The sequence below is a fragment of the Falco peregrinus genome, chromosome 4 (genome assembly GCF_023634155.1).
Source record: "Falco peregrinus isolate bFalPer1 chromosome 4, bFalPer1.pri, whole genome shotgun sequence".
NCBI classification, from domain to species: domain Eukaryota; kingdom Metazoa; phylum Chordata; class Aves; order Falconiformes; family Falconidae; genus Falco; species Falco peregrinus.
The window spans coordinates 85,767,636-85,795,605 of record NC_073724.1 but is presented as its reverse complement, the minus strand read 5'-3'; the positions used below and the strand labels follow the sequence as shown (position 1 = coordinate 85,795,605).

Sequence of the window (27,970 nt, the reverse complement as noted above, 5' to 3'; positions counted from 1 at the left end):
GATACAAATTAAACACCTGTAGTGTAAACCAAATCTTAATTTAAAATATTACCTGTCTTAATATAGTACACTCCCCTTTACACACTACAGTGGACACATTTAGTGGAACAGGCAAATGGCAGAAGTAAGCCATTTAAATACTTAATGACGGTGCACATTAAATAAAAACTGTCTGCAACATATATTTTGTAGTGATTTATTTGCAATTCAGATGTTATCTCTAGATGTATGTAAAGCTGTTAAGTCTGCTAACTATTTAAGATATTATAATAAAACGAAAATTGTAGCAATTCATTTATGTTAATTTATTGACACTATAAATTCCTCAGGGCAGCAGCCATGAATACACTTTCCTGTATAAAACTAAAAACTGTTTTGGCACCTAACAGATAAAACTTAACAGTAGAAATACTAACTAGGATTTACATTTGCATGGATTTTTTTTTCTGTTTCTCTTTCTTTCTCTGTTTTTTACATAGGTAATCCAACAACATGTACTTTTTCTTTTAGATTTCCAGAGTTACACGTGATTTTATGTACTCATCAAGTTGCTTTAAAGCACTTTACTTCCAGGACATGGACACATTGCAATTTTAAAAAAATCAAGCCTCTTTAAATCTTTCATAAAGACAGATAAATCCATTAAGCATTTTTAGTGGTCTCAAGGACACAGTATTTCATATTTTAATTTTAGGATGTTTTTGCAGCAGGTTATAGGATTTTTTAAATGTTAATTTTGCACCTTGGTTATTACATTTGGTTCTGGGTTTTTTATAGCACTGGATTCTGACTAATCACTTATGACAAGACTGTAAGACACCAGTTTGCCTGCAGAAAGGGGGATGCATAGCAGCACCATCCCAGAAGCAAACAGAGAAGGGAATTAAGGCTTTTAGAAATATAATTTCCTGTCTTGCTTGCCCCTGGCTCTAAGGGGGGCACAAACTCCTACTGCTCTGTGCTGGCAGCCAACTGTCAGGTCAGCTTATCTCAGATGGCCAATGTGTTGAGGGGATGAAGCCAAAGCCCTGCATGTCCCTGAGCACCGGCTGCCAATGTCCCATCAGGACAGGGACTGGTGGCCCCACACAGGCTGCTGTCATCACTCTCCAGCTTTCACTGTGACCTGCAGTCCCACTAGCTCATGCCAGGAAGAAAGCCTTCAAGTCTTCCTTATTTTCCTGCGCGCTGGGGATAGAAGTGTTTCGCAACCTATTTGGCACTTAAGGCCACTGAAACCAATATTAAGTCCTCAGTTTGGTAGGCAAACAAGGTGAAGCAATCATCTGCTACCCCATTATGCAGCTGTAGCTATACTGGACACATCAGGCAAAGAACCTCATTTTGTAATTCCTGTGAGCACCTGGAAACTCCTTAGAGGTGGGGCCCTCCCTGGATCCTCACCCACCATCGGAAAATGAAAGGGACCTTCATACAAAGAAATGGGTTGTGTTGCATCTACAGATGTGTCAAACTTTGAAAACCTCATGCTCTAGACAGCCTTGCCTTGCTGCTAATTGGTATGTTTTCCTTTAAAAAGTGAAGATTCTAACCTTTTACTTGACAGATATGTAAGTAAAATGCCACATAACATTTTGAAAGCTTATCTATAGTCTGCTGTTTACGAGTCTTGTTTATGTTGGAGCTCACACAGGAGGATACAAATGAAAAGGGTTAGCAGGAACAAAACTGAGTGGTTGGTTTCAAATATATGTGTAAACTAGCAAAGAAAGGTTTTTACCTACAGAAAGTCTAAAGATGCTGCTCCCTTTTAAAAGGCAACCATACAAGTGGGACGCCTGGCTCAACAGATTTTTTTTTATTATTATTATCATTATTATTTTTATAATTATTTATTCCTAGTTGTGTCCCTGGACTTTTGGCATGGAGAGTAGAGACAACTTCATTACCTTGGGGTTATTTGGTGTTGTGGTTTTTTGGGGTTGGTTTGTTTGGGTTTTTTTTTTTCCCCTTCTTTCTAATCTTATGAAATTGCAGCTAGGAGAGAGTAAATGGGATTCCATTTCTCTGTGAGATTTAGCAACAGAATTGTTTACGGTGTTGCAATCAGTCATGTTTAAAGTGGCGCTACTAACTGCATAACTGAATAAGGGAATACTTTGGAAACAAAAGGGTTGCATAACAGGCAAATTCAGCTTGTAGAATCTTTAGTAAGCAATGTATAAAAAAATTCATAAACCCTAGGGACAGTTTGCAACGTTGTCAGTGGGTGCAAAATGGTAACTTAGAAAAACTAAAATGACAAAAATATGGAAATAACCAACAATCAGAAATCTGGTTTAATTATTTTTTTTCTTTTTCTTTTTTCTTTTTTATATTTGGTTTTGTTTCCAGTAGAAAATTTATCTCCTGCAAATTTATACACAGAGATTAATTTGTACTTATAGCTCAGGCTTATTCTCTTCAGGAAACTAAGCAATGCACTTGGAAACCAGAAGTTTCAAAGACCATGACGTCTTCATCCCATGTGGGGAGTAACTGTAATACTAGCAGAGGTGAATTTCTGTGGCTCGGGAATACTCAGTATTTTACATGTAAATTATTTTGGAGTCTTCCTCATTCCTCTGCTTCCTGCCACTACTTGGAGGTGGCAGCACCAGCTCTGAATTTCCACAAAGACACAGGTCTTGCCTTCACAACTAAATTGCTGACCTGTCTGACTGTTGTTACAGCCTTCAACCTCTAAGTAGTGCTTTAAGAGGAAAAAGTGATACATTGAGCTCTACCACAATTCCTTGGCTACTGGCAGTAAACATTAGCTCTGAAGCAACTGTAATAATGAAATACTAGAAAAGTGAACAATAAAAACCTACCATTCTGTAAGAAGCAACACCCTGATGCTTAAAGTTTGGGAAAATATTTTGAGTAAGTGACTCAAGCCTCCTGCAGCTTGAAGGTGTGACATGTGGGAAGCCTGTGATATTCCTGTTAAAAAAATTATTGGCTCTGCTGTGCTAGCCAGAGATCAACTTGACTCAACAACAGTATCAGCCTGCTCTCAATAATATTGTAACTTGGAAGGTGCAGCAATTTTCTTCTTAAAGGAGGTCCACTGACACAGTATATTGAGATCACTTACTGAATTCACCGAAGGGAATTCTGAATTACTAATTATTATTACTAATAACATTATTAATAGAATATCTTCATATTATTAGAGACATTCCTGCATAAGAAACATGAGAAATATCCAGAAGCTTCCTCAGACTCTGTTGGGTCAGCAGTCTTGTTTGGTTAATCTTTTTGTTTGGTTGTTTTTTTTAATGAAGAGAAGGAAAAAGATTTGTTCCATACCTAATCTCAGTAAGCATAATCTTAAAGACTGGTAGAGCATCTTTCTTACAGTTCCATGCAGCACATGCTTTTGCATTTGACTGCTCTCAGGAAATACACCTGTCAAGACTGTCATCAGGGCCCCCGTTTTATTTGACTTTTCTGACCTTTTGTATCATCAGATATGTTCTTCTTGAAATATTACTTTAATTTTGGCTTCTCCAACTTTGTTCTCTATCAGTACTGTACCAGTACTTCTATCTGCACAATGTATGCCACTTAGGCAGATCTTTGAGCTGGATCTGCTTCTACTTTTTCCTTAAAGCAAGCACTACCAACACTCCTGGAAAATTTTTAAACCCTAAAGATCAGATTTTACCCCCCCCCCCCAAAAAAAATAAAATTCATGGAGCAACCAAAGTGAGACAGAACAGAAAAGGTGTAGATGAACATCCCTGGCTCATGCTGCTGTGAGTCAGCAGGTCTGCTTGTCCCATGTACAGTCTCAGTCCAGCAGCTCCACAGGTTTGCAGAGTCCTCTCCCCAAGCCCAAACATTTTCTTTCCTTCCCCTCTCAGACTTGAATAGCAGTTCTCTTCCCTGCTTTTCTCAGCACTTTCTAGAATTTCTGCTCACTCTGGTCTTTTTATTTTCCTTTCCTCATTCTCCTTTTTTATCCTGCACCTCTCTAAGTCTCTTTGCTCGTGCATTCTCAAGAAAGGCACAATCTCCCCCCTTTCCAGAGTGCCGCCTAACCCAGAAGGGAACAAGATGACAAACATCTGTACTGCCACATAATCTTTAAAGGACATAGAAGACATTAACTTACAATAACTGCAGATAAACTAAACGCCATCTACTAATCTAAGTATTTAATAAATTGTAATTACTTTTACCAATTTCTAAACAAATATTTAAATTGTTATAATAATAAAGGGTGGATGTACTCTAATCTCTCACAATTTGTCACAAATAATTCACAAACCAGATTTTCATCAGTAAAGTACTTCACTATTCAGTGAAACAAAACATATTGCTGATCTCTACAGGGTTTAGTGCAATTTACCATGAAAACAAAAATTGCCAGGTTTAAGAAAAATCCATAAAAAATTTGCTTCAGAAAAGTTTCTAAATGCTTCAGAGAATATCCTTTATTTGAAAATGAAAATATTTTCTATTCTGTGTTACAAAATCTAGTGTCTGTACTTACACAGTGTATTCTCATCTCACCAGTAATGTAAGTGCATGCATTACGACAACATGACAAGTCATATCATATGATCATATTACTGTGCCATATCATACCCCTAGGATTATCATCATGGCTAAAATGTTTTAATTTTTAATGTTCTAAGTTGTTTTTTTTTTTAAAGGAGGCTATGTAAGTAAACAAACAACTCACTTGGCCATTACCTTTGTCGCTCCATCATTCTGCCCAGTAACTTTGTGACCTACTGGACAATTTCAATAAATTTTGTAAGTGGGATAGATATTTCAAAGGTGATCATAGTTTAAGTTTCATTCCAGTTGGTGGTATGTATGGGAGATAAATTGATACCCTGAGAGAAGGAAAAATCACCGCTGTACCTTTCCAGGCAGCTGCTGCCTGGCCCAGCAGCATGTCTTTCTCAGCCAGCCACTCACATCTGCAGGGTAACCACCACTGAAGACACAGGAGGAAGCTGGCAGTAGTGGAAAATTAAGAGACACACCTGTAGGAAAATGGTTTTCATTAGCTCAATTGCTCTTAAAGAAATTGCTTTATTTTTTAAAATCATTAAGAAAACTTGTACTTAGTCTGTTTGAAACATGCTGGGTTTGATCTCAATGTGTCCTGTTTTCACTGTGATAAAAGAAAAAAAAGTTTCTGTATCTGTGCTAAACAGTCATCAGCTAACATGCCTGAAGAGAGGCATGAGAATCCAAGTCCTAAGCCACTCACCTGTGGCCTAACAAGTCACCCTTTCTGTAAGCCTAATGAATCTTTGTGTATGTGTGTTTGCTTGTTTCCAAAATGACACAGGTAGAACTGTAAACGTAATACTTCCCAGCTAGATTGAAACCATAGGTACCAACTTTTTCAGTGACAATCTCAAGCTTAGCTCCTACTTGCTAATTTCATTTGCACAAAGTCTTTTAAAATCACCCTACACCTCACTTGAGCACACTTTTCCTGTTCATCTCTCTTCTTGGACCCTGGCCCCTCCATTAGCCCACTAACATAATTTACAGCCCCTTACCTTCTTTTTCCCTTACCTACTGCACTATTATTTCGTACTCCCTTTCTCAGCAACTATCCTCTTTTCTACGTCCTGCTGGTGTGGACTCACATTTACATTGACATAAAACTGGTTACACACAGAGTGACAAAAATATTTTTATCTATTGTTCTGTTGCTACTTTGAAACAATACTGATAAATGGAAGAGATGTCCTTTTAATCTATGTAAGTTGTACTACTTTGCTGTTATGGGATGAATCAAATCAGTGGAAAGGTTTCTATTGATTTCATTGAGTTTCTGGACAGTCCTCTTACACTTCTCTAGATGTCGTATAATTTCTATTTTTTATTGTCATTTTTAACTGATTTTATACTACTACTAAAAGTAAAGCTTGTCACACCGTAATTCCTTAATCACCCTTTTTAGCCTTCTTAAAAGACAAACAGATTTTGTACGTTTTAATCCTCACACATAGTAACTGATCTTAACGACTGCATATTTTAAATAGTTCATTTACCTCATTTTCAGATTCTGTAAGAATGCTTGATAACTACCATAAGATGCTTTTTGTTCTTTAAGTATCTCATTGTTGACACCTTAGTACACACCCTCGTCATCTTAAAAAAAGGGGATGTGAGGAAATGTCATTTGCTGTGGGTACTAGAGTACAGAAATTGAATTTCTCTGCAATACTTTTTCTTTTATAGCCAGCCAATTAATAGGCCCACCAGTTCTGTCATGGCTTCCCAATATAGGTAAAGCATATGTTTGTTTTTTAGCAGGTAATTCATTCTCTTATATATGGATTCTTTGTTCCTCAAATTCCCTCCTTGGCTTTCTAATTTTACTTCTTTCTATTGTTTTCAAGATTATTGGATTTGGGCTTTCCCAATGATACATTTTAGGCTCAAATAACTTAAATATTGAACCTTGACATTTAACTATATTGATCTTTTCTTTGCCTTCCTGTTTTCTTTTATTTGTTTAGGGATATTTGTTCTGAGACTTTTGTGCTATGCTTAAGTACCCTCCACACTGAGACTAAAGATTTTCATCTCAACACTTTTGATTGAGGATATCTCTTATTTATTTCCTTTTTTTTTTTTTTTTTGAAAGTAGATTTACCTGTCTTTGCCGAGGACAGAATAATAATCTACTAGATTTTGTTATGAACACTTTCCCCAAAAAGTCTGAATACTGTTGCATTATGTTCAAGATTAATCAGCATTTTTTTAAAGTTGGTTTTGAGATGCGTCCTATTACTATGTGTTATTTTGATAGATGTGAAACTACAGCTTCCAACAAATAAACATTTCAAGTATCAAAAAGTAGTTTTCCAAAGCATAATTTAACCCCTCCATACATAGGTTAGTTAGGGCTGTTATACTGGACTTTGTTCTACTGTCGAGCTTCTCCTGTACAGTGTATTTAATGTGTTTTTCTTGATCTGTCAGATAATGTAAACCAGATGTGTATTTCTATTATTAAGGACTTACATTTTGTCTATGTATTAGCCTCTCCACAGTACAGCTTTCTCACCAAAGTGTTAATAAGCACTTTTTAAATTTTTTTTCTCTTTTGTTTCATTTTTGCTCCCCAGTACATGTACACTATATATTCAACAGCCAGTGAAGTGGCACAGCATATAGGTATTATTGGCATTACCTTCAAACATTTCTGACTTTTCTATGTGAAAAATACAGCAATTTCCTAATGAATGTATAGAAAATTATGATGCCAGTTTAAGCTATCAAACATGTACTGTGTGCTACAAATTTGACAGAAAAACTATTGTAGATATACTGTAAAATCATCGAACAAATAAAATATTCATTACTTGCACAGGTGGATTAAAATCAATAAATGCCATTTTGTTGTTATAAACTGTCTGATGTAACAAACATCAGCCTTGCAGACGCATCTATTCATATGCAGGCATAATTTTTTATCTGGCTTTTTCCAGTTAGGCACCTAAGTCTCTATTAGGTTTTAGAACCATAATTTTTAAAGATGTCAAGCTGATATGATTTCCAATAAATCATTAGAAATTGTTAATAATCAGCCATACCTGAAAATAAGTATTAAAAAACAGCTCTGTTGAAGTTAAGACTAAAAACCACAGTGACATGTAAAGCAAGACGTAAGCATTTCATTTATGATCATCACCTGGTAGTCAGTCATAGGTTTGAGGATCTAGTGCTAGTGATTCAGATTTTATCTTTCCTCTAAGTATTCCATGCATGTCATTGGTATCAATGGGATGTTGTAAGCTGCAAGATGTTTGGTAAAAAAAGGCAGATTTTACAAGCAAAGACTCCAGTTACTTGGATAGAGTGTTATATGGTTTTCCCCTTAATTCAGAGTCCCAAGTACTTGTTTTACAAACTGCAGAATGCCCTCAAATGTATTGACTTCATTGTGGAGTCAGAGTATTTATTGTGTAATGCTGAGTCATATAAAAAAAAAAAAAAAAAAAGGCGGGCATTCACTAGGCTGGAGGAAAAAGCGATGGAGACACTAGCCTCCTGAGAAAACACTCAAATTCGGCTTGGGTTTTGTGGCATTTAACATAAGTAAACCATGACAAACGTCGTCAGAAATATAGCACATAGCATATGCCACTGTAATAGTGAAACTGTTTTTTCCCGCTGGTGCTCTCCAGCTCTCTTGGGAAGGAACCTGGAGTTAGGGCGCGTGCACGCCCTGGGGCAGGCAGGCGCGGTACATGCCCCAGGTGCAGCAGTGGCTGTAGCACGCTAGAGGGAGCCATCACACAACGGCAATGACCCCCTCCACCCACCCACCCCCACCCCGACAGCAGAACTTGCCTAGAAAATCTCTGGATACCCTCTGGATACCCTGAGCCATCCTGAAGGTTTGGCATAGGCTACGGGATAAGGAGAGGAAAGCACAGGACCACGGTACAACGAAACGAGGTCCCCTGCTAGCTCAGGGGCTTACTCTGGTGTTTGGTACATTTTTAGAGTTGTGCTGCTTTCACAGAGCACTCCACCGGATAAGTGCCTCCGCCGATCCCGGCGGCTCCCGCCAGCCAGTCTGAAGCCCTCCCACAGCAAGCAAAGCCCAGTTTGTAAACATATCCGTTATTTCGTCTGTCTGTCGCTCTCGCACTGAAAGTTGGCACGTCTGAGAGTAGTGATTTTACGCTGCCGCTAATGTATGTATAGTTTATTTATATACCGCATTTTAACACAGTATTAGGTTTATAACGGTTACTAGCAGACTCGCTCTGCATGGCGAACTATCCGTTTCAAAGCTGCAAAGAGGTCTTCAGGACGAGAAGATGCGTCTAGAAAGAACACTTATTTGAATTCATAAATTTGGAAGACTTTCTCCAAGTCAAATTATATCTATGGACATCATAACTCAGAGAGGGCTTAAGGTTATCCTATTGAGCAAGGCGAAAGAGCACCTTCCTCAACCGAATCAATTTTAAGAGCTGCTCCTAAAATAATCGTCAGGATCGTCTTATAATTGCTCGAGTTGCTTCCTTTTTCCTCCTCTCTCTCGCTTTTCCCCCTAAATGATTCATGCTACTTACACGCTCGTCACTCACAGCTCACAAATGGCAGCTTCATTTGGGTACGCACGGGTCGAGACCGGCGCTCCGGCAATCCGAGCACGCACCTCTCCAGCCTCGGGCCTCCCCCCGCGCCCGCCGCCCCCGGCCGGCATCCCCCCTCCGCGCCGGCGGCGGGGGCGGGCGCCGCTCCGGGAGGGGCGGCCAGGGGAGGGGAGGGGGTGGCGCTGCTGCGGCCCCGAGCCCCGCACCGCCGGGCTGCCAACGCGCCCCCCTCCCCCGCACAGCGGCCCCGCGGGTGGAACGGGGGGCGCCCCCGGGCTCAGGACCTGCCCCTCGGGGAGGGCGAGACCCGCTCGGGGCGGCACCCGCAGGGCCACGGGGGGTTCCCCGTCCACACACACACGCACGCCACTGCCCCCGGGGCGGCGGGGCAGCGCGGCGGGTCCCTGCCCCGGGCGGCTGGGGGGACCCTGCCGCGGAGTCAAGTCCTCGCCCTCGCAGAGCTTTGGCGGAGTGCAGGGGTGTCGCGTCCCTCCTCCGCTCCCACCCGTCATCACGGAAGACTTGTTAATATGTCTTAAAAATAAATAACGGGGGACGGGGGGGGGGGGAGGGACGGGGGACGGGGGGGACGGGACGGGGACGGACAGTGAGAAATAAATAAGTAAATAAATAAGTAAATCTTGCGCGGCCGGGGGGGCTGGGGGCGCGGCGCTGCGGTGCGCGGCGACGAGACACCGCAACCCGCCCGCCCGCCCGAGCCCTTGGCGTGTTGCGCGTCTCCCACCGAACCGATCTAATCAATGACACCCAGCGCCCGCCGCGGCCCCGCCCCCCCCGCCCGCCTGCCTCCTCCCATTGGCGGGCCGGCGTCGGGGCCGGTCGCCGCCGCCACCGCCGATTGGCTGGCCGGGAATCCGTATCAATGTTTAAGCCGCGGCGTGAGGTGAATAGAGGCAGTCGGCGAGCGGCGCTGGGTGAGCGCGGCGCGGCGCGGCGGCCCCGCGAGTGCTGCAGTGAGGGAGGCGAGGCGGAGAGGAGAGGAGGAGGCGGGGGGGGTGGGGGGGTGGGGGGGGGAGAGAGAGGCAGAGAGCGGCTCCAACTGTTGAATTTTCGCTGAATTCTCCACTTACCTGCGGGCGGCTGGTGAAATGGATCTGGTTTATCGGGGATCGGCGTTCGTTTCGCGTGCTGTCTGGCTAAGACTGGCGACCGTCTGTTTGCAAGGGGCCACCCATCAATGAGGCAGAGAAGAATATTTTTTTTTTTCTTTTGAAAGCCTCTCTACCACAGGTTGCAGAATTTACTGTGTACTTTGGGTCCGGACTCAAATAAAGGAGAAAAAAAAACAGTGCAGAACTGAGACTCGGAACTAAATCTGTGAGCTATATATTGGGAACCTATGTTTTTTTGTTGGTGGTGTGTTTTTTTTTTCTTTTAATATGAAAGATCTCTGATTTATTTCACACATAACACTGAGGAAAGGTGGTTAAAAACACTCAGCAAAGCAGGAGACAGACGCGCCTCTGTGCCAGTGAGTGGATAACAGCCTTGTTTTCCTGATCCTCAGTCTCCTGGAGAAAGAGGTATAGTAAAAGTGTAGCTGGATCCGACATTCCTCCCCCTTCTTTTTCCCCCCCCCCTCCCCTCCCCCCCTACCCAATATAAATCTGATTAAATTCTTTTTCCTGTCTATAGAGTGAGTCAGAGAAGCGTTAGGAAGAAGCTGCAACTAATGTCTGTGAAGGGAGGAACATGAGTCGATAGTGAATGTGATTTGTTCCGCTGGATCTGAATCATCCAGCAGATTAAAACACCTGCATTTCTGGATGTGCCATTCACTTATTTCTGGTTGTTAACAGAACCTTAAATAAAATTTAGCTACCCTTCCCCGATATTTACCTATACACCGTATCGCTGGGAAAGGTGTATCAGAGAGGGGCAACGCCGTTGCCTCCGCTCTTCTCCCCTGTACCAAGATGCCTAGTGAGAGTGTTAAAGCTTGAAAGGACTGCAGAAAAAATGCATCGCACCAATCGCGGAACTGCATAGGTTTTAATATAAGCGAATTAGTCGATTAAAAGATCTCCCACTTTATCCATCGCCAGGGTTGTTTTTCCTCTTCTTCTCCCATCCCCTAAATGAAGAGGACTAGGCGGCAGTGTCATTGGAAGGAGATGCTGAATAGAAAGAAAAGAGGCACTTGATAGCGCAGCCCTGTGAATACAGAGACTGTTTCCCTTTTAGCGAGAGACTGAGAGAGTGTGTGTGGTGGCTTTTCTTTCTCCCTCCCCCTCCCCTTTCTCTCTCTCTTGCTCTCTTTTTTAAAAAAAAAATCTATGCGTCCAGCCATGGTTGCCTGTTGATTTCCTCTCGGCTGGAGAGAAAAGCAAACTGGAATTAAACTGCATCGAGAAAAGTGCAGCTCCTCAGACACGCATAGGCACACACGCATAGGCACACGGAGAGAAAGGATGTGGTGGTGGCGGCGGCTACTGGCCTGTCTTAAAGAAACCCAAGTGTGCATCTGATTGAGCACAGCCTATGATTTCTCTCAAAATACGTATTTACTGCTAACGACGACGGTCAGCTGGTGGGTTTCTTAATTTTTTCCCCACAAAAGGGGCGAGTGGGAGACTGGTAGTAGAGGGAGAGAAAGGAAACTACAAATCGGGACACTAGTTTTTGCCGTGTTTTGTTTTGTGGGTTTTTTTTTTTTGTGTGTGTTGTGTTTTCTCCTCTTGCCCTGCAGTCCTCGTTCCCTCGCCTTCTGAATCGCGAAGGAAACAGTGAGGGTGTACGAGACGGGGGGGGGTGGGGTGGGGGGGAATACCGATGGCAGCTAGATGCAGCTCTCCGCCGCAAGCAATGCAAGATCAGATCTCTAAATGCAGCAAAACACTCCCTGAAAACCAACAACCCCGCGGTGCAATCAGCCGTTTCACTGCCTCTCACTGCACACGAAGAGGGTTTCAACAAGCTAAGACTTCCCCCCCCCTTCTGTTTCTCCTACCCCCCTCCACCCCTTCAATCGCATCACAAGCGATGAGTAGCAAATAAGCTTTTCTGCCCCTGCTTAGAAACCTGTGGCCACCCCTCTTTCCTATGTATATATAAATACAGATATTTTTTTTTTTAAAAATGTTTTTGATAGTTTTTAGAAAAACAACCACTGCCGCCGATTTTTTATTATTGTTGTTATTTTTATTATCCTTTGTACATCTGCGGGGATTCAAGGATCGGGAACTCTTCGCCTGGGCCGAAGAAGATCTTTTGCAAATTTCCTGATTTTTGAAATCCTCCCACTGCCGAAGTTGGACAGCCAAAGTAACTGCGAGGGGACTGCAAGCACGGCAAGCGCTTGCTGAAACACTGCTGAAGCTCCCCCGCCCCCCCCTCCCCGATTGCTCCCTCCCTCTGAGCTACATGGTCTATTTGCTGCCTCTCATCCTGTGTCTCTGCAGATGCTTTAGAGCAACAGGTTCAGGAACTTAAAATATAGGGGTGGGGAGAGACAAGGTAAAAAAAAAAAAAGAAAAAAAAAGAAAGAAGGGGTGGGGGGTAAGAAAAGAGAGCTGAAGGAGGAGGAGGAAGAACAAACCCAGCGCAGGAGGCAGAGAAGACGGGGACGACCCTGGTCGCCGCTGCAGCTGCTGCCACCCCCACCCCTGCTCGGGGATGTACCTTTCCATTTGTTGCTTCTTTCTCTGCTGGGCTCCCGCCCTGTCGCTGAAAAACCTGAATTACTCGGTGCCGGAGGAGCAGGGAGCGGGCACGGTCATCGGGAACATCGGCCGCGATGCGCGGCTGGCGGCGGGCGCGGCGGGCGGCGGGATGCTGCCCGCGGAGCGCGGCGTTCCCGGCGGCGGCGCCGGCGGCGCCCGCGGCCCCAAGTCCACATTCCGGGTGCTGGAGAACTCAGCCCCGCATCTCCTGGACGTGGACGGGGAGAGCGGGCTGCTCTACACCAAGCAGCGTATTGACCGAGAGGCGCTGTGCCGGCGCAGCGCCAAGTGCCAGCTGTCCCTCGAGGTGTTCGCCAACGACCAGGAGATCTGCATGATCAAGGTGGAGATCCAGGACCTGAATGACAACGCACCGGCCTTCCCCTCTGACCAAGTGGACATGGACATCTCGGAAAACGCTGCGCCAGGCACCCGCTTCCCCCTCACCAGTGCCCATGACCCAGATGCCGGCGACAACGGGCTGCGCACCTACCTGCTCACTCGTGATGACTACGGCCTCTTCTCCCTTGACGTGAAGTCCCGTGGTGATGGCACAAAGTTTCCAGAGCTGGTCATCCAGAAGCCATTAGACCGTGAGGAGCAGAGTCACCACACCCTGGTACTGACAGCACTGGACGGCGGTGACCCGCCTCGCTCCGGCACAGTGCAGATCAACGTGCGCCTCATTGACTCCAATGACAACAGCCCCATCTTTGAGGCAGCTTCCTACGTGGTAGAGCTACCAGAGAATGCGCCACTGGGCACTGCCGTCATTGACCTTAATGCCACTGACGCTGACGAGGGTACCAATGGAGAGGTACTCTACTCCTTCAGTGGCTATGCACCCGAGCGTGTCCGCGACCTGTTTAGCATCGACCCGCAGAGTGGCCTCATCCGTGTCAAGGGCAACCTGGACTATGAGGAAAGTGGCCTCATTGAGATCGATGTCCAGGCTCGGGACCTGGGGCCCAATCCCATCCCTGCTCACTGCAAGGTCACCGTCCGCCTCATTGACCGCAACGACAATGCACCCACCATTGGCTTTGTCTCTGTTCGCCAGGGAGCACTGAGTGAGGCTGCCCCACCAGGCACTGTCATTGCCCTGGTGCGGGTCACTGACCGTGACTCAGGCAAGAACGGGCAGCTCCAGTGCCGGGTGCTTGGTGGTGGTGGTGGACCTGGAGCCGTCCCTTTCACCCTGGAGGAGAACTATGACAACTTCTACACCGTGGTCACCGACCGGCCCCTGGACCGCGAGGCACAGGATGAGTACAATGTGACCATCGTGGCACGTGATGGGGGCAACCCTCCACTCAACTCCACCAAGTCATTCTCTGTCCGGATCCTCGATGAGAATGACAACCCACCCCACTTCAGCAAGAACCTCTATGTGTTACAGGTGCCTGAGAACAACATCCCTGGAGAGTATCTGGGATCTGTCTTGGCCCAGGACCCCGACCTGGGCCAAAATGGGACAGTCTCTTACTCCATTCTGCCCGGGCATGTGGGAGATGTCTCCATCTACACCTATGTCTCCGTCAACCCCACCAATGGTGCTATCTATGCCCTAAGGAGCTTCAACTACGAGCAGACAAAGCACTTTGAGTTTCGTGTGCTGGCCAAAGACTCAGGTTCACCGCACCGTGAAAGCAATGCCACGGTGCGTGTCACTGTGCTCGATGTCAATGACAATGCGCCCCTCATTGTCCTGCCTGCTCTCATCAATGACACCGCCGAGCTGCAAGTGCCACGCAATGCTGGGGTGGGCTACCCCGTGGGCACCGTCCGTGCCCTGGACAGTGACTTTGGGGAGAGTGGGCGCCTCACGTATGAGATTGTGGAAGGCAATGAGGAGCACCTTTTTGAGATGGACCCCACTAGCGGTGAGATTCGCACCTTGCACCCCTACTGGGAGGAGCTCAGCCCTGTGGCTGAACTGGTGGTGAAAGTCAGTGACCATGGCAAGCCCAGCCTCTCTGCAGTGGCCAAGCTCATTGTCAGAGCGTTGGCAGGGCCCTTGCCTGAGGCTGGTGAGCCGCAGGTGAATGGAGAGCAGCATCGGCGACCACACTGGGACTTGTCACTGCCCCTGATCGTGACGTTGAGCACTGTCTCCATCATCTTGCTGGCTGCCATGATCACAATTGCTGTGAAGTGCAAGCGAGAGAACAAGGAAATCCGCACCTATAATTGTCGCATTGCCGAGTATAGCCACCCTCAGCTGGGAGGAGGGGGAGGCAGTGGCGGGGGAGGAGGAGGCAGTGGCAGTGGAGGGGGCAAGGGCAAGAAGAAGAAGATCAGCAAGAATGACATTATGCTGGTGCCCAGTGAGGGCGAGGACAGCCGGGGCCCCCTCAATGTCATGAACGTGGTGAGCAGCCCATCCCTGGCCACCTCACCCATGTACTTTGACTACCAGACCCGCCTGCCCCTCAGCTCTCCCAGGTCTGAGGTGATGTACCTGAAGCCCGCCTCCAACAACCTGACTGTACCCCAGGGACATGTGGGCTGCCACACCAGCTTCACAGGGCAAGGGACTAACGCCAGCGAGGCTCCCCCGAGCCGGATGTCCATAATTCAGGTAGGAGACTTTTAGAATACCCTGGACCTCACTTTAGACGCTGGTTTTACTTTACCTTTTGTCTGCAGTGAAATCTGCTGTAGAGCACCACTGAAGGGACCAACACAAGTCACTAAAGAGAGGTGGACTTAATGAAAGTGGAACCAGACCACGTCTGGTGGGTCTGGTTGTGCTGTCACACCAGTCTTGCCTCTGTGATTCCAAAGTAAATTCTCACTGAAACAGAGTTACGGCAGTGCTAGAGGTACGTGTGAGAGTGCAGGCAGGCATTTAGTATGTTTGGGGCACACTGGGGTGTTTTCGCAGAAGGTCATCTGAGGTGGGCACTTCCACAGGTTTCCCTTTGCTTTGGTTTGGGGTGGAGAAGGGGCAGGGTGTTTCTGAAGCAGTCATATCATCTGCAGTAACTAGCAGGACATGGGAGAAACTCTACACACTGAGGACATCTATTGCAACAGCGTATTATAGCCCTCCAATCCTGTATGTAAATATGAGCTATCTTTCCAAGATGTATGGGGTTTTTTTTATTATTTCCTTCTTTAGAATATATATATATTTTTTTTTTAATGCATAACATTATCATTGGGGCCCCATTGCCTCCTCCTCTCCCCATAAGAGACCAAACCTGCAGTGCTGAAAATTCTGCTTAGTCAAATAGAAAGAAATTGTATGTGATGATTCCCTCCTACCCCCAAATGTTAACAAAACTTACATCCTGTCATAAAACAGCAAAACAACTAGTCAGATTTCCAGTAGCCTGAGTCAATATTGATGACTGCTTTATAGCGAAAGGCTTACATGCTCTGTCTCCTACCAAAACTTATTTAGAAATTACAGCTGGGCTGCATTCTGCTGCCAGTTATATCCACACTGTCCTCTACCAACTTCTGTGAATGTAAGAAATGGCAGAATTTGGACCATTGGATACAGGGTGCTGATCAAAGAATGACTTAATTTTTAGCAGGTAGTTTAAAGTCCAAACTCAGAAGATGTATTCCAGAGCAGTGAACTTGCAGAGTGAAGGTGAGGGCAGAATTTGGCTCCAGTTGATTGAATTTAAAGTTCTACTTCATGATTAATGCAGCTCAATGTTCAAATACTACAGGTATGTTCCAAAGTGATTTTTAACATTTGGATTGAAAGCAGGCTCTGGATAATGGCTATTAAATACATTTGAAATGTTTTATCCTGTGGTTCTCCTAATATGCTGTTCTGACTCATAAGGGAATGAGCTGAGTGTATCAGAAGTGACACAGACTCATTTTGTGTATGCAGCTTGTGGGAGAGAAGTTGCACTGTAGACACTTGATGTACCAAAAGAAAATTCATAATACCTTGGAGTTACCACACCCTGTGGTTTGTGAACGCAGAATGTTCTAGTCGCCAGCTGAATCTAATGTTTTAAACTAAATAGAAGTGGCCATCAGTAATTGGCAAGTTAAGCAACCAAAATTCCAGTAACTGATGGCCTAGAAATTGAATATTTATAGCTGGGGGGGGGGGGGGGGGGGGCGGGGAAGGAAACAAAAAAAGAAAAAAGCTGTCTGTACAAGGTCACTGTGAACTAATCCTCAACCCACTATTGAGTTGTGTCACAGAAACGATTTCCTTTTATGCCTATCATGAATTTGTGTTCCTCTCAATTAGGTGAGTGGAGCAATACTTAAAATCTGAAATTGATTTTAACAAAAAGTGACACTTCAGGATAGAGTTTAGGTTAGGGCACAACTGGAGATAATTTGATTTATAATTCATGCTTTAAAAAATAAATAACTTTCAATGACACTTGTTTAAGTAATGTCAACTTTTTTACTGTAAAATGGAGTTGTCAGAATGCTAAAAAAACTCCACATTTTTTTTCCCCACTGACAAGTGTAATAGTTACTAAAAGACAGAAAATTATACTTTCCTACAACGATGTAATGTCTATATAAAGCAATTAATTCATGTGTTGATGCTACTGAGTAGTAAAGATTAAATTGTAGTGTAAAATCCCTATGGAAAATATGATTCCTTTTTTTACAGTGTTCACTGTATAATATCAATCATGATTTTTTTTTCTTCTGAGATCTATATAAAACTAAAAGAGGAATTTCCTCCCATAAAAAGGTGTGTTGTGGTTTCTCTAAGAGTTTTCATTATGACAACTGTGGGAAATGTTAACCATAACTCCTCATAGCACATACTGGTATATCTAATATTTTTTTACTTTCCCTGAATATCTACACAGAATGTTTTGAATGTCGAGATGGTCCAGCCAGTAGATGAGGAAAAATTCATTTTTCCCTAATGAACAACCTGTTTAAACATACTTATTGATATGATATTTTTGTAGTTGTATTGACAAAACAAATACACAATATGAAACAGAGTGGTTGGTTTCTATTTAGGAAAGGCGCAGAAGTAAAGTAGCTAGATGGGAAAATCTGATCCTCTTCACTATAATTTTGTGTTGCTAAAATCCATTTTGTATTCTCCATCTCCACATCCCTGGAGTAAATTTTATATAAGATTTGCATTTAGAATGTAGACACTACTTTGTGTCTGGTCCTGTACTTCTGCCTCATGTAAAATTCAAACTAAAGACTTAGGGAGAAATAGTAAAAGATCAGCCCACCTCTCTGGGTCTACTGTATCCATAATCACTCCAGGAAACCTGTGTCTGGAAAAGTAAATTGCACAGTTAGAAATCAAAAGTATAGCCAGTGGAAAAAAGATACAGAATTCAAACAGCTGCTTTATCATCTCCTTTCATTAGTCAGTTCAGAAAAGCAGTTTTCTTCATTACCTCAGTAAGGGAAAAGTAAACGATTGTCTAAGTGTTCTCTAGTGAATATTCGCTTTAGTTTTTCCAAATACATTACTGAACCACGAGAATCTCACGGTATGTAATTCGTACAATGGAACTGTATTTCTTCACTCTCATTTTCTTGGCAAGTATTCTCTAGCAGGAGGCTGTTATTAAAACTTTATGTTTATATATATATACATACTTATATATCTATGGATATATATACACATGCTAAATATTATATTACTTGGTATATCCAATTGAGTCTATTAATATTTAAAATCAAATAAATAATTTCTTTCTCAGTAAGATCCAAATTTTCTTACTCTTATTAGGAGTGCATAACAATTTTTTTGCTTTGCTTACTAATAAGAGCTAGTAAAGTCAGTAGGCTTTATGGTTCCCTTATTTCTCATGAATAGTATTTTATTCTACAGATAGCCCAATTTATATCAATGAACACCTGTGGAGCAAAGCATTACTTAGTGACTATGGGTTTCCGACTGACCCAGAATGATCAGCAGTTAAATAAAATACTGCCTGAGTAAGAGTGGTATAATGTTGCCTCTCTTTAAGTGACTTCTGTAATACGTTAGTCACACGGTTTAGCAACTTGTGTGTTTACTGACTACTTTGTAGCATCCAGCTATGTACCACGGTTGCATGTGTTACTTAGTGAATCGATGAACTTCTTCAGTACCATGAAAGTTAAGTAATTTAAACATGCATACATACATGTATGTATAAAATTTTGGATGAACATCCAAGGGTGCTGTATAGCTTCAGCTTTTCTTGGTGTATGAAACTTGCAAGTGCTTAGGGACTCTTTGTGATCTGGTGTGCGCATGAGGTTCATGCCTATGAAGAGCAGTTTCGTAACATACTGGGAAGTTAAAACAGCTACACTTTAGCAAGTGTCACTGCTTTTAACTTCAGCAATCATATTCTAAACATACTTTAGATAGGCCAGTGCTATACACTTACCATCACCAGATTCAAAATTCCATGTGACCTTTGAATCACTTAAGGTCTAAACTATTCATTTTTATTGGTGAGAAAAAAAGAGGAAAGCAGAAGCAAATGGAAACTTAACATGCCTGAAAGAAAATTTCTGTTCACTCTAGAGCTTAAAGACTACTGGGCAAATTCCGTTCATCTCATTCTGGTGAGTAAATCAAGCTGACCTACTCACCTGACTAAGAGAAACAAAATTTAGATTTATTTTGAAGAGCAGACATTACAAAAAGAAATACCATGTACAACATACACATATATGTTCATACCTCTCCTGTCAAAAAGTTCTGAGCTAATCCGTTCACTTTTTCCTGGGTGAGTAAGTCACAATTTCTTCTTGCAGGTTTACAATAGATAAAAAAATGGAGAGAGAAAGGGAAGCAAATAGTTTCTTTTAACAAGTAGGTTTTGGAAATAGGTTCCTCAAAGTGACATAACAGTTATGTACAGAACTACATATGCAAGTAGGGTTGATCATCCTAGGCACTATTTATTATTATACTTGTGGTGCAACTTGGAGAGGTTTGTAAGTATATCAGGAATGGCACAGGCATGAATAATGAAAACGGTGGTCACAGCATTTGCTAAACGACAGCTAAAAAAGAATGCCTGTGTTGCAAGAAGTGCTCAAGCTGGGAATCACTGTAGCTGCTGTACTAGGCAGTTCTGTAGCATTTTAAGATAAAGTACAGATCATTCTTAATACTTCAGGCACCTGATGTTTATGATGTGTCAACAGATTACTGTCAAGTCCCAGTGCAGCTTCATTGCCAGGTGTCTAGTAGTACCTAGGAAGATAGTCTTCATGGGAAATAGAAAACATAAGCTATATTAGTGCTGCTCTGCCTTTAGATATACTATCCCATGCTTTACTTTGAGAAACTTCAGCCCAGAAATTTCAAGATTGCAAAAAGAACTGTGCAGTTGCTGCAGTATAAGGAGAAGCAGCCTTCTTCACAGAAGTTGCATCCGTTCTCAGTGATTTAAATTCCTATATGAAAACAGAGGTATTTATTTTTTATTTTTATATCTTCTGCTGCAAATGAGGAATATTATTCTCTCTCACTAGAGCTAGTAGAAGTTAACATTTTGCACCAAGAGGTTGCCAGGTCATTTCTACACATTGGCAAGTTTGTAGGTTCGTACTCTGTAATTCCCAAAATTTCATAGCTCCATATTCTAGGGCTGTATCTAAGGACACTAAATTGTCATCACATGAAACTTCAGAACTACCTGTCAAAGATACATTATGGTAGTTTTTGTAGTGTTTTACATGGTTAGATGTCTTGCAAAATAACCTCAGTGAATGTTTGCATTGTGTAAATACAGTCTGTAGTTAGTATGATTTTGTGTTACATCATGCTGTAGCTTTAGTTTTACTTATTCAGTTAAATCAGTGTCAGGGTTGGCTGTGTAAGAATTTCAGGACAGGATCTTTTCTATATTTTCATGAAGCATTGTTTAATTTTTTTTCAAGGTATGCTGCATAGTACAGTGACACAAAGTATATGTATTTCAGGACCAGATCTGGCAACATACTGCTCACTATGGCATCTGCCCTGGCTGCTGAAATAGGCAGAGGAAGCAGAATTGGGCGCATTACATCTGCTCTGGTCTTGATCTTGGGCTCCTTTCTGGCATTATTTATATCAATATTATTTCAAAAGGATCATTCCTGATATATAGGTCCATATAAAAAAAATAAAATATCTAAAGAACCAGAGCAAGATTATATGCTGTAATACAGAACAATAAACACAATAGAGAAAAAGACAATTAAGGAGTCTGAAGTAGAATATTGCTGTCACGAGGAAGTACATGGTATTGCCAGAACAGGAATTCTAGTTAGCCAATAAATTAAGAATAATAGCATCTCCATAGAACTTGCCGTTTTATAAAATCTAAGAGTTGAAGAAAGTTAGTGCAGTTAAAATAAAAGACATGAAGCAAGTTATGAGGATTTACCAGATCACAGCTCTTAATGGCTCTTAAAGTTGTCTGAGCTTTCCTCATCTTGGTGCTCCCTGTCAGTACCTAAGCTTAAATGGGAAAATCCATGCAAATTTTCCCTTAAATGGGAAAATCCACAAAATTACCAGTGAAACTTCAATGACTGATCCTTTGAGGAGTTACCTTTAAACAGCAGGTTTGGTCAGGTTTCTGTTATCCTCACCCAGGCTGATGAAAAGGCTTGTTCTTACATTTCAGTCAATAAAATAATTTTGACTTTGTCAATGATTTCAGTGGTTCAAGAGTAAATTGTGATTAAGACCCTTACAGAGTGCAGCTAAGAATAGTATGATTCGGTCATTTTTTTTTAGATTTCAGGTTTTTGTGATCTTTTCTTACAGGTTCTTTACAAATAATTAAGGAGACTGGAAATAATTTAGAGGATATTGTAACTATGACGTGAACTGTAACATAGAATCATAAATCGTTTAAGTTGGAAAAGACCTTGAAGATCATCAGGTTCAACCATTAACTTAGCGTAATCAGGTACAAAACTAAAATCAAAGACTCCATTGAACATTATTGATGAACATATATTTCCACATTTTCATATATTTTTGAAAGGGTGTATAATAGAGCATTATTCTTAAAATTCAGCAAATACTTTTACATGGAAAATTATCATTAGGTACTTGTAAAATATTCTCAAATGTCAGCTGGTATTAAGAAAGCATAGATACAACCTGGCTTCTCTAATGAGTCAAAAATGTAATTAAAAAAAAATAATTTCTTCCCAAGTCACAACATTTGGCTGTAAAACAGTTAGGATTTTGTTTTCAAATGAATTTTTTTTTCTTCTTTTTGTTCTTTTTCTCCTAGCATTTTTCCTTCCCAGGAAACATTACCATACTGGGTAATACCATACACATATGTTTTTAAAGATTCTGCTTGATTTCACTTTCTTTTGTTATTTCTACAAAAGTTAAAATGCCTTGTCAAATTAGTTTTAGGTTTCGCTATGCAAGACACTCATTCTGCAAATAAAAAGTGTATGTATATGGGTTGTTTTCTTCAGAAAGAAAACATAATAGGATGCATGGCAGAGGTCTTGAGATACCTCTTCAAGACTGAGAAGTGCCTGCATGTATAAAGAAAAGGCATTTTGACACTAGTACTAGTATTTTCCAACAGGTAAGAATTTTCTGTGAAAAGAAGTTAAACAATGATTTGTTGACCGGAGCAGAAACACAGCTCTGTTTTTATCTTTAAAAGTATAGAAGCAATCCTTTGATGTCAAAAGGTCAGAGTAGAGCAGTTGGGACAAATTTTTGCAGCAGATAGCCTGAGAGCTTTATACTTTCAATTGTATCTCTACTTCAGCTGTAAGAAGAGAAGTGGTGAAATTAATGCTAAAGGGCTCAGAAATAAAGGAAACAAGTGAAACTCTCAGGGGACTGCAGGTTCTTACTTAAATAGAAAAGAAAAAAAACCAACAAAAAACAAAACAAAAAAAAAGAGAGAAGAAGAAAAAGGTACAAGGAAAAAAGGGACAAAATTATTTTTGGGGAAATGTTGCTTGAGTTTGTTTCATTTGTTATGTTTTTAAGGGGAGAAAAAAGAGAGTAACTAGTTGCTGCTTTCACTGATAGAATAAGGTGACATGGACTCTTGTGCAGCCTGCCATAAATTTTAGCCAGGTGCATTCTAAGCTCTGGTAATATATTTGTTATGGTCTTTTTAGTGCAACCTTTGTTTTTAAGTCTGATGTAGACATTTTTTTTTTTTTTTATTAACAGAAGAAGATACTGGATTATTTACTATAAATCCTATGAGAAAGAAAAAAAAATTATTAAGCATTTTAGATTAAATACTCAGTATTAAGTAATACATTCAAGAACAAGCAAATGCATATGAATGTCCCTGTTAATTAGGATATTAGGCAGTGCTTTAAATAACCTCCTTGAGCAATCATATATTTTCTAGCTAAATCCCAAAGGCTGCTGATACAATTCCTGCTTATTAAGGTCACATGAGAACCATCTCTTTCTTCTACTGAATTGCTTCTACTAGTTAGTGGTGTTACCTATACAGAAAGGATAGCAGAAGATCAATTAATCTCACTTGTTTGAGATGAGATGATAGTTCCTTTCTTTGTCTAGTGTCCTCAAGATTGAAGAGTCCATCTACATATAAAGATATAACTGCATAGTTTCAGACAATTTTTAGTGCTGCTTGCACAGAGGGACAGCATAAAGATCAATTTGCATCTCACTTTTGTGCAGTGAGGGGATATATTCTCTTTCAGCCCTCAAGACAATCAGTCCCATGCTGATCTATTTTCAATTTAGTACACTATAAGTGATCTAGGCAAGTAAAATCCTTCTAATGAACAGTATTTTATTTTAGCCATGGACCTTTCTACGGGCTTGGCGATGTATGTATCAGATCAGAGATCCTCTGGTTCCTAAAATGCTTTTACCCATAATAGAAAAGTTTCTAATCACATCCTGTTCCCTGCTGGGTGGTTGTGTGCAGCCGCCTCTGTGGCACGCCAAAGGAGGACTCTAAAGGGGAAAAGAAAAGTCTTGTTACAAGATAAAAATGCATAATTTCAGCTGTGTGGGTGGGACCTCTGAACAGTGCATTGTAAATTCTTGCAGTGATAGACATGCAAAATTAGTTTCAGGCGGTGTTTCAGACCATCTATTGATATATGTGTGACACGCTTGTATTTGTCTGTACTAGTTCCAGTGACACTATGATTACTGGTATTTGCAGTCCTTGCCCTGGAACACTTCCAGGCAGTTTTATTGTATTGAAATGGCTCTTACAGTTCATTGAGCATCCAGCATAACACTGCTGAATATGATTGGCGCGTTTGCATATATTTATTCAAAAAAGAATCAGGCAGTTAAACTGCATAATTATGGGAAAACGAATCATAACAATAAAAGACCATTTAAGTTAACAAGCTTTGTGATCAAAGGATAAATACAGGTTGGATAAATGAGACTCTAGATGTAACTAATCTACATAAATAGGCTTTGGTCTGATTAGAGGAAAGGAATATATTAAAATCATCTAAAGGTATTAAAAAATCTTTTTACTTCAGTACTTTTATAATGTCTAGTTCTATTTCATCACATTTTTAACATAACTACTCAATAAAATTAGCTGTGTTCAGTGATAAACTACTTTTACGTGGTTTTATTTCTTGATTAACAATGTTTACAGTACAAAGAAAGTCTAAACTAACACAAGTAAACAAAAGTAACATCAGAAGTTTTGGTTCTAGTTTGAATGAGTCGTGTCAAAAACCTTAAACATGTTTTAATGTCTTAATTTATTTTTTTTTAATGTTGCAATGTTTTTTTTATTGATTTTTAATTAAAGAAAAACATTAAAGGGAACATTTAAAGGACAGTTTCTTGTTTACTGTCTTTATCAGCAGAGAGCAGCCTTTGTAGTGTTTGAAAGCTGGTGCGTTAAAAATCAATTTCAAGTCTTCAAAGCTATAAACTCTTGCTTGCTTTGTAGATATATACTGTTTTTAAAATCATTGGAAGCACACTTGACAATTGAATTAAAAACAAAAGGTATATAATGGCTTCATCAAAATTTGAAGGATTTTAATGTATTTTTAATAATAGCTAAAGGATTTTTTTTAATAGAGAGCAGACATGTGAATCACAATTTGTATTTTTTAAATGCATAATTTGTCCTAAAGACAGTTATATGTATTCTTTGATTAATATAATTTTGTTTTAAACTTCTGATAGTGTTATTCTGTTGTTTTCAATGAATGCCATGATTCAAACACAGAACATGTCAGTCAGTCTCTTTACTTACTATATTTTTGTCTCGTTCTTTGCTGATTGCTAAGAAACCATTTATGGTTAAGCTTGTTTAGCTACAGCTCAGTTTAAAAAAAAGGTGAGCTGAAGTGGGCTAAACAAAGTTTCATTAATTCTTAATGAAAATATTTGTATTCTATAAAATTTTAAAGGTGACAAAGTAAAGAACATTGTTTTAATAACGGACCTCAGATTCAGCGCTTGGACTTTGCTCCTACACAGTATTAAGGAAAAGACTCTTTTTCCACAAATCTAGAGAGAGCACGTCATCATGTCCTTAATCAGTGCGTAAGCAATTTTGAGGCCTATGGAAACTTACTTATATATGTGCAATTACATTAGTATTATGTCTTTCAAGGCATGATCCTTAAAACACTTATTCAGTGAATATTTTAATTTAGATCAATAGAACCATTGACTGAATAGATCACTTACAGGAGTGGGGTTGCTGATGTGCATAAGCATGTGCAGAATTCAGTCCAGAATCTGTTAGTCTGTGTTAGCTGAACTGCTCCCTGTTGCTTCTCTCCTCTGCTTTAAAAACACTGCAAAGCTGCAGAAGCTGTTCACTTATCCTCCAACTGCATTCTCTAGTACTCTATTGAGATAGTCCTCGTGTCTGAATATTTGATATTTTTGCTTTTTTGCATAGACTTGCGTAATTTGATATGCGGATTTGAAGATCATAAAAACAATCCTGCTTTGATGATCATGAGCAAGATTATCCAGCCACAGCTGTAAAGTACCAAGTGTGCTCTTTTCTGATCTCTCTATTTCAGTGGATCAAATGACAATAAGAATATAGTGGAATTTAGAGTGCTTGGGAAATAATGAGTTTAGAAGCCATTTAGAAATGGCAGCCACAAAGCCTTAGAAACTATTTAGATTTCTGGACTGTATGTCAGATCACATAACTGTGTGTATGAATGCTTATGTGGAGATACATAGATAAAAGAGCAGCATGGACTCAAAAAAAACATTTAGCTGGATAAAAGGCATTGTTAACAACCAATGTGCATCTAGGTTTCTTTAGATATGGTGTATGATCTGTACATAGCTGTGTAACAGTGTTTTGGAAGATGCAGTCAATCTGCACCTTTTGCTGCAACCTAGAAAACATCAAGTTTAGAGACAAATGCTGTTGTCTTTTTTTTTCCCTGAGGCAAGAGTATAGGTAAGGAAGGGCCTCATTTTCCAGTTCATGGTGGAAGTTACATGTCTTGAAGCTTTTTAGCCCACTATCAGACCAAGATTTAGCGTAATGATGAAAAGAAGGTATAAGTCATGTCACATATGAGAATAATCAGCTCTCAGTTGCTTCCATCAACTGTGTTAGGTATTAAAAGCACACGATAATTTGCATATCATAGCTCCGAGGCAAGGAATGTATCAGTTACCGCTGGGTGAAAAAGAGGGGCAAACAAAATGTTTTATGTTATTTCTTTCAATGAATAGTCTCCGTTTTGTCTCAATCTGTAAATGCATGTTTTCTGTTTAAATCACCTGTAGCTTCTTTTCAGGCCTAACAGGATATAGTATTACAAGGGACTGAAGTAACTGGATACATTTATTTTATTATTTGTTCATTGGCCACCACGTATATGATCTTTCCCAACAGTATATGTCTCATTATCGCAACAACGTGACAGTAATGGAATAATAATTCCTTCAAGCATGAAATAACTCTTTTTAAGTACTTTCCTGTGCTCATTTGTTTCAAACAGGCTTCCAGAAGTTTGAAGAAAACTTTAATTTCAGTTCATTTAAAGTATATGTAGACCACACACACTCTTTTCTTCATCCCCTGATACTGGCAAAGGAACCTTAGGAACAAGTAGCTGGATTTCCAGATTTTCACCTACTTGCTAGTCTACTTCACTTGAATGAAAGTAAATCAAGAGAAAGCTGTTTCTATTGGGCAAATATAAGCTTCAGAAATTTTGGTTAACATTGGCAAAGATGTTTAGATAAAGATAAATTACTTGCAGTCATGCTGGTCTTGCTGATACCAGTGAAGGAAGAAATAGGCATTTGTGTTGAATAGCTGTGGGAGGAGAGGACTTCATTTAAAGGAAAGGTTTTGTCCTGATTTAAATTTTGAGCCATAGGTTTTCTATAGTATTTTATAATAAAGACAATTACATAGTAATTTGGGTTACAATGCATGCCCAGTTCCCCATCTCAAAACCCAATTTGTTACTACCTGTGGCTATTTCTATTAAAAAAGAAACATAATTACTATGAGTCTCAGCAGTCTAGGAGTAAATTTTTGCAATTACAATACCTCCCTTGGGCAGATGTGTGAAAATGGCAGATTAATTCCTGCCAGTATTTGTCTATTCCTTGCACATCCTTAAGATTGCTGGTAGCTTGTATTATCATTATATTGATTCTGTTTATTATGCTGTGGTTAAGGTTAAAGCAACAATCCTATTATAAACCTTTAGGAATAGGGCTCTATACCATTACCTTGTAAAGTCTCTGTGCTGAAGTTTGTTACACAAAGTCCTAGGAGTGAGATCTTAATTCTATTTTCATGGAAAGTGAATGAGTTGGCTCTTGATCTTAGCATATTTTAGAAGGACATTTTGTATTTATTACTTTGTGCCTGAGAAGATTTAAACAAAAACAACAAAGGAAACCTAGTATAGTCATTCTTAGGAATTTATGGTGAAGCTAACAAAGTTGCATGTGAAGACCATATAGTAGTATTTAGAGTATAGTAAATAATTTGTTTTATTCCCAGTGGTACAGCAGCGTGCTTATTTAGAAAGAAGCACCAGTAAGTTAAGATGGCCCTGAGGTTATGTTAATGAATAACTTTCCATGGATATAATGTAGTTCATCTCCTAATGAGCTTTTCTACCTGAAAACAAGTTTTGAGGGCGTATGTGAAGAACTACATGCAAAGGTTCTGCTTTGGGAGATCACTCTCTGCAACCAAGCACCTAACTCCATGTTGAATTTCAGTGAAGTTAGAAGTTGATGTGGCTTCA

At 40.9% G+C, this 27,970-nt stretch overlaps 1 protein-coding gene and 1 long non-coding RNA gene across 3 annotated transcripts in view; one reads left to right on the top strand and one right to left on the bottom strand.

The window, feature by feature from the left end:
• LOC114012689 (uncharacterized) overlaps positions 1–9,292 on the bottom strand; it is a 76,632-nt gene extending 67,340 nt beyond the window's left edge. The window contains exons 1-2 of the long non-coding RNA XR_008747074.1: positions 9,078–9,292; positions 4,882–5,006 (exon numbers count right to left, since the gene is read on the bottom strand). This is a non-coding gene — a long non-coding RNA (uncharacterized LOC114012689). The remainder of the gene's footprint in view (positions 1–4,881; positions 5,007–9,077) is intronic.
• An 850-nt stretch (positions 9,293–10,142) lies between these two features.
• Positions 10,143–27,970, top strand: part of PCDH17 (protocadherin 17) — a 92,833-nt gene continuing 75,005 nt past the window's right edge. For both annotated transcript variants that reach the window (XM_055803040.1, XM_027789338.2), the window contains exons 1-2: positions 10,143–10,645; positions 12,297–15,365. In XM_055803040.1, the coding sequence (XP_055659015.1) occupies positions 12,738–15,365 (2,628 nt within the window). In that variant the 5' untranslated portion in view covers positions 10,143–10,645; positions 12,297–12,737. The remainder of the gene's footprint in view (positions 10,646–12,296; positions 15,366–27,970) is intronic.